The sequence below is a fragment of the Leiobunum rupestre genome, chromosome 6, assembly GCF_980474605.1.
Source record: "Leiobunum rupestre chromosome 6, qqLeiRupe1.1.hap1, whole genome shotgun sequence".
NCBI lineage: Eukaryota > Metazoa > Arthropoda > Arachnida > Opiliones > Sclerosomatidae > Leiobunum > Leiobunum rupestre.
The window spans coordinates 26316384-26324020 of NC_143389.1; the positions used below are offsets into that span (position 1 = coordinate 26316384).

Below are 7637 nucleotides of genomic sequence, written 5' to 3' on the forward strand. Positions count from 1 at the left end.
GATTCTTAAATAATAAAAAATAATAATAAACTTGTAACGTTTCTTTTCCACATTTAAAACAATTTTCAATATTATTGCAATTTATCTGGAAGGCATGCACAACTGACGACTCGGATTTCAAATTGATATGTTTACAATCAAAGGGGATACTATTTGTCTTACAAAGCTATACTAAGTCTACTGCAACGGTGTTCGCAGTTCATTTTATTATCGTAGAAAACACTTCTTTCAACATTTTACCTTTCTGTAAGCAAAATTTTTATTCCAAATTCATTAGCAAGGAACCAAAGCATTGTTTTTTTGTTCCAATGCTTTAGCAATAAAGCGAAGATATATTTTGTTCTTCCTAATTCGATGGTAAGAAATGAAACCGAAGGCATGTTAAGGTGTTCTCAATCTGTAAGTAAAAACATAAAGCAATGTTTTTTTTATCTATTGTGATTTTTCTACTGCTTTTAAATTTTTTTGTTTAGAGTTATTGCACATTAGATTCGCTGATGATCTGTCAAAGTCAAATGCCTAACAGGGAACCGTTAATCACTAAACGGCATTAAGGGAATTGAGTGATTTTCCAAAGGGTTCATAGTTTCACTATTTTGTGGACGAGAGGAACAATAAAAAAAGATATACATTTACTATGAGTATGATCATTTACGTAAAAGATATTACCTTTATCTAGGAGGTGGATAAAAGCAGAGAGTAAATTTGGTTAAAAAAAGTCGGAACCATTTTTGCGATCGTAACAAATTCAATTTATAACTAATTTGTCTACTTTTAATTAATTTTCTTTTCAATGTGTTATAAAATTCTTAATTGATAACTAATAAGCCAGGTGAAAATTATTCTTAATGATTTCTTAATATGCAATTAGAAATGAGCTGAAAATTTTAGTTTATTTTTAAATATTTTTTTAACACGTGCCAATACTTCGGAGAAAGATAAGATGGTTATGTCTAAGAAAACCTGTATACGTGACGTTTTAGTTAGGTTTTTTGAGATTATTTTGATAAAACAATTAAAACGTGTACTACACAAATTTTCATAAATACCAAATTACCCTAATAACAATCGATTTATTAACAAAGAATGTATAAATTTATTAATAGAGAGAGAAGGGTTACCCCTGGGGGATTGAGATAATGAATCTGATATCTTATCTCAATCCCCCAGAGGTAACAACAAGATTTTATCTCTCTCTGCTTTCCCCCTTTCATCCCCCAATCCCCCAATGGTAATCGCAAGATTTTCTCTCTGCTTCCCTCCGAGTTATCACCATCCCCCAGATATCTTATCACAATCCCCCAACGGTAACAGCAAGATTTTCTCTCTCTGCTTTCCCCCAATCCCCCAATGGTAATCGCAAGATTTTCTCTCTGCTTCCCTCCGAGTTATCACAATCCCCCCAGATATCTTATCACAATCCCCCAGCGGTAACAACAAGATTTTCTCTCTCTCTCTCTCTCTGCTTTCCTCATTTCCTCCCCCAAACCCCCAACGGCCCCACCGCGTTAACCATAATTTCCACTATCGCTTCCGAACCCCATAATTTCTAATCTCTAGGCAATAAAAACAAGTTATTTACATTTAATTTTTTATTTTAGAACTTTGTTTTACATGTTAGTAGGTACTATCAGATATTCCATTAGATGGTTATCTTGTACATTACACAATTAAAACAAATTAAAGTAGTTAGGTTTACAGGCATTTAAAGGGGTGAAACGATCTCCTGCAACTTCATTTAATTAAAAGTTCTAACTCACGTATTTGTAGTGTTTAGCAGCAGTATCGTCTGACATACGAGGAACAGTCACAAACGTCTTCTTCTTCTTCAGGTACAGGTGAGATGCATTTGTCAGAGACCGTAGTTACTTTTGGCGTCGGGGGAATGTCCCATTCTAGCGAGATGTACTTTTTTTCCGATGGTGAATTATCCCTCGACGGACAGTTTGGAAAGCATCTGGCGTGTTCAAGTTCTGGTACGTCTCCTGATTTCCAGTGTTCTAAGATTCCATGGCATTTGTAACATCGTACTTCATCGCCCCGCTGAATATAGTAGAATCCAGCCTTCGCTAGTTGTTCCTTAGTGACGTGTGGATTTCTCCAGTGGTGAAACGTTTCAAGTCGATACGCTTCGATGTCCATACTGTAAAACTGATAGTTTCTATAAGCTATTGCAGACATTCTTAAGCCTAATTGGTTAAGCCTAAATTTCAATAAATTATGTTTTTCTATTTATTTTGGTTAGACTCTAAGACTATTTGACTAGAATCTAAGTCTATTTACTTCAAATACGCAACATTTTCAATTTAAACAAGGCCTAATTTCCCTCTACAGTAAAATAATAAAGTCACTTACTTTTACGGAAATCCTTAAGCCTTTGCCTGTAAATAGAGTCGAGAGCTCGGCGTACGTAGCGCAAAAATCTACGTGTCTCTTCTCGAGGGGGTTCAGGAACTAAAAGAACGCTGAGTCGTATATCTAGAGATCAAATAACACTCGAAACTACAAGTAAATCCTGATTTCTCCTTGGCTGAAACAAATTGATGTCACGGGAGATTGTAAAGCATAACCAAAAATAGAGGTTACTGCTCATCGGTTAGCGATAAAAAATTCGTCACGTGTTAAATTAGGCAAATTAGAATAGCTGAAAATACATTGCGATTACTTAGCCCTAATTTACTTCTGATACAACTTTGATAAAAATTAATCCTGTTTCGGGGCTCCCACGGGAGGAAATCTTAATGTTTCACCCTAGTCCTAAATTTACCTAATGTGTAATCAGCTAGTTTGTCTTACTCACTTCTTCTATATGATAATTATTTCATTAATTTGCCTAAAACAAAATAATAAAATTAATTTTTAACCCTAATTCAGATTCCTATCGGGTAGGCCTAAATTAAGCATACTTAGTATAATATGCCTTAAAGTTCAAATACTGACTAATACAATAAACATTAATGAAAAATACTTACTTTGTTTGTACAATGAACGCTCCAGAAGATTAAAAATGTACAGAAAAACATGGAGCAAGAAAAGAAAAGAATTTCTACTCTAACCGTCCCGATTGTATAGCGTCAAATAATTCAAAGTTCAGTGGGAAACATGGCTCCACGTAACAACTCTTAAAGATCTAGTCCAACAATGGAGAACGAAGACTGTTACTTAATTTTCTCTCGTGGAAAAAAACCCATTGCTCAAAGTTCTCTCAAAGTTCAGTTATCTTATTAAGCGTGCGCGCGCACATAAAAATGAACGAGTCACGTGAGAATCGGTACGTCACGAGCTCCTATCGATAATATTTGGTACTATGAAATTCTACATGTATAAAAAATATTAAACTGGAATTTATAATATCTAAGCCCAATGGGGTCTCGATCGAGAAGACGGTTTAAAAGAATTGTTGGATTACCTCCAAATTTCGTCTGCTGATGACGTCACCCAGATGAGATCCTATTGAACGAGATATTTCCGAACTAATAATTATCACGTGATCAAATCTGCAACTAATGATACTCATTGACGTCACATAATTTTACCCACTTGAAAAAACCCTTTGTTGACGTTACATAATTAACCCAGTTTAATATCTAAAGTGGAACCTATCCATTGTAGATTCCTCTCGTGTCTAAAATATATAGTCTACAACAAAAACAAAATAGTATATTACTTTCTACGCTAATCTTGGCCTAAATAAAAAGCAGAATACTAAAATTAATTTTTAACTCTAATTCAGATTCCTACCTGGTAAGCCTAAATTTAATATATTAAGTATAATATGCCTTAAAGTTCAAATACTGTCTAATACAATAAATATTCATGAAAAATTCTTACTTTGTATGTACAATGAACGCTCCAAAAGGTTGACAATGTAACATGGGACAAGACAGAATTTCTACTCAAACCTTTTCGATTGTATCGGCCAATAAAACAAAGATCTTGCTAAGTCAAAGTTCAGTTATCTTATCAATGGTACGCGCGCGCGCGGAAAAATGAAAGTCACGTGAGAATCGGTACGTCACGGGAAAATAGAAGAAGTGTTATCACTTGAGCCCTTTTATCATTATATTTATTTTTCTACGGATTATTTCAAAGTTAAGATGGTGCCATGGATCTCAATACAGTAAGCCCAAACTAAAATATGGTAATAGTATGCAATAAAGAACGCAAAACGTATTTAAAGGCTTTATTATTTTCGATCTTTACGCCTATTTTAAACCTACGCGCGCTAGTAGAAGTGTTTCAACAAAAAACATGAAAATATTAATTAATTTGAAAATATATTCGATGCTTACTGGTTTTTACCAGTTCATTGCAAGTACGTTAATCTATTTAAGTCCTATTTACGCCTATTTTAAGTTTTAAACGGGTGCGCGCGCACAGAAAATGAAAGTCACGTGAGAATCGGTACGTCACTGAAAATAGGGGAAGTGTCATCACTAGAGTTCTTTTATCAATATATTTAATTAAAGATTATTTCAAAGTTTAGATGGCGCCATGGTTCTCAATGCAGTTTCAATTTCAACATCTTCGATGTAGGCTATCTAATCCGGGGCATCCCAAAAACAATGTTTCTTCTTCAATATTGAACATTGCTTGTATTCCCCGTATCGGTTAATCTGAATACTACAAGAAAGAAAGAAAAGGGGGGGTTAGAATAAATGTTTTTTTAAATACGCTAATTAATTTCGTAAACAAGCATAAATTTTAGTTCGCCCTTCCTCCAAAATATCTAATAGAGCTAGTACATTCTCGATAAATATACATGTTCTTGGGGAATAAGAGACGTTTTTAGCTAAGACTAAATTTCTAAGCCTAACCCATGAAAGTACATTTTCCGTAAATCATTTCCTAACATGAATGCATTTGTTAAGAATAAATGTTTTTTAAATACGCTAATTAATTTCGTAAACAAGCATAAATTTTAGTTCGCCCTTCCTCCAAAATATCTAATAGAGCTAGTACATTCTCGATAAATAAACATGTTCTTGGGGAATAAGAGACGTTTTTAGCTAAGACTAAATTTCTAAGCCTAACCCATGAAAGTACATTTTCCGTAAATCATTTCCTAACATGAATGCATTTGTTAAGAATAAATGTTTTTTAAATACGCTAATTAATTTCGTAAACAAGCATAAATTTTAGTTCGCCCTTCCTCCAAAATATCTAATAGAGCTAGTACATTCTCGATAAATAAACATGTTCTTGGGGAATAAGAGACGTTTTTAGCTAAGACTAAATTTCTAAGCCTAACCCATGAAAGTACATTTTCCGTAAATCATTTCCTAACATGAATACATTTGTTGAGAATAAATGTTTTTTTTTAAATACGCTAATTAATTTCGTAAACAAGCACAACGTAGAAACAAAACTTCAATGTTTTTCAAGAAACAAACTTGGTAAATATACTTGTCTCTCTCTTTTTTTTTGTAGTATAATTTATGGTAGAATTAAAAATTAATACCATGAATTTAAATTTGTTTTAATTTATGTAGAATTTTTTTCTTTAGTTATCTGTTTCCTACTATTCGACAAGTAGTGCGAATTGTTTACTACTATGGCTGAAACCTTTACTGTAAATCTGTGATTTTTTAAATCTATATACTACCTTTCGTATCTCCCAGGATTATTTGAATCGTGTAAAAAAAGATTTTTTGGTTGAATATACAGGGTATTCCCCCTTCGATATAAACGAATTAATTTCTCATTGTTTAAATGATGTCGCATACTTAAATTATGCCTTTTCACAATCAATGTAATTGAAATAAAGTTATTGAAAGATTGAAGCATTTTTTTATATACTTAGATGTAATCATATATTACCCTACTTTATCAAGTCAAAGTTATTGAAGTTTAGTAAATTATATCCTTCGCATACTTAAATTATGCCTTTTCACAATCAATGTAATTTAAATAAAGTTATTGAAAGATTGAAGCATTTTTTGTATACTTAAATGGAATCATATATTACCTACTTTATCAAGTCAAAGTTATTGAAGTTTAGTAAATTTTATAAGTTATCATGTTGACTTATAACCCTAACTTAATAATTTAAGCAATTCTTTTCTCTCTCTCTTAAAGAAATCTTATTGTAATAAGCTTAAAAATTTAGGAATAAACTTATATTATAGGATGAAGAAAAGTCAATAGACATTTATTTGTAAATTATTCGCAATTTTATTTATTTATTTATTTATAAAACGAACTATAGTTCGGTCTCTGGGAGGCTTAGGGTAATGACAGCATCCCATGAAATCGAACTCCACTCACTCCTCCTGTCGTCGGCTGCTCTTTGACCCTCTTCTTCCACAGTACGTACAACGGAGATGGGGCGGGAAATCCGTTATCAGATGCCCGGGTATGTGTTTGGTATAGATTTTACCATGACGAAAAATTACACTCCTTTGATAATGCTCGCACTCTCTACCCCAGCAAAAGAAGAGTCCTCCGCCTCTTGCTGTCAATTCTTCTGTACATTCGCCACAATGAAAGCAAATCATAGATTCGGTTGTCGTACCGACGTACTCTTCTCCGGATGCCAATTTTATGGAAATATGGTCCATTTACTATACAAATAGAAAAAATAAAATATAGAAAAAAAAGGCAAATTTTACATAAATTAATTCAAATTTAAATTCATGGTATTAATTTTTAATTCTACCATAAATTATACTACCAAGAAAAAAAAGAGAGAAAAGTATATTTACCAAGTTTTGTTTCTACGTTTCTAGAGAGACTAGAAGAATGAATAAATTTGGAGAGCAGTATCGGTTTTTATACTAATTCATAAACACATTTCATAACTTGAGAAATATATTTAAAAAAAGTTTCCAATCATCTCAATACCAATTTTATAAATAAAAACATTCACAAAAACATCTCCACTCCATATTTAACAATTTCGGGAAGCTTGGTGTACTTGAGATGGAAGGATTTCCCAAGTTGTTAAATATGGAGTGGAGATGTTTTTGTGAATGTTTTTATTTATCAAATTGGTATTGAGATGATTGGAAACTTTTTTTTAAATATATTTCTCAAGTTATGAAATGTGTTTATGAATTAGTATAAAAACCGATACTGCTCTCCAAATTTATTCATTCTTCTAGTCTCTCTAGAAACGTAGAAACAAAACTTGGTAAATATACTTTTCTCACTTTTTTTTCTTGGTAGTATAATTTATGGTAGAATTAAAAATTAATACCATGAAATTAAATTTAAATTAATTTATGTAAAATTTGCCTTTTTTTTATAATTTATTTTTTCTATTTGTATAGTAAATGGACCATATTTCCATAAAATTGGCATCCGGAGAAGAGTACGTCGGTACGACAACCGAATCTATGATTTGCTTTCATTGTGGCGAATGTACAGAAGAATTGACAGTAAGAGGCGGAGGACTCTTCTTTTGCTGGGGTAGAGAGTGCGAGCATTATCAAAGGAGTGTAATTTTTCGTCATGGTAATGTCTATACCAAACACATCCCTGGGCATCTGATAACGGATTTCCCGCCCCATCTCCGTTGTACGTACTGTGGAAGAAGAGGGTCAAAGAGCAGCCGACGACAGGAGGAGTGAGTGGAGTTCGATTTCATGGGATGCTGTCATTACCCTAAGCCTCCCAGAGACCGAACTGTAGTTCGT

At 32.9% G+C, this 7637-nt stretch overlaps 1 protein-coding gene across 1 annotated transcript; it reads right to left on the reverse strand.

Moving 5' to 3' along the window:
- Positions 1-1703: 1703 nt before the first annotated feature.
- Positions 1704-2827, reverse strand: LOC149940519 (death-associated inhibitor of apoptosis 2-like). Its single transcript, XM_090179727.1, has 2 exons — positions 2356-2827; positions 1704-2151 (listed from the first exon to the last, which is right to left on the reverse strand). Exon 2 carries the CDS (start codon positions 2140-2142, stop codon positions 1774-1776), a length of 369 nt encoding a protein of 122 aa, XP_090035853.1. The 5' UTR covers positions 2143-2151; positions 2356-2827; the 3' UTR covers positions 1704-1773.
- Between the last annotated feature and the right edge of the window lie 4810 nt (positions 2828-7637).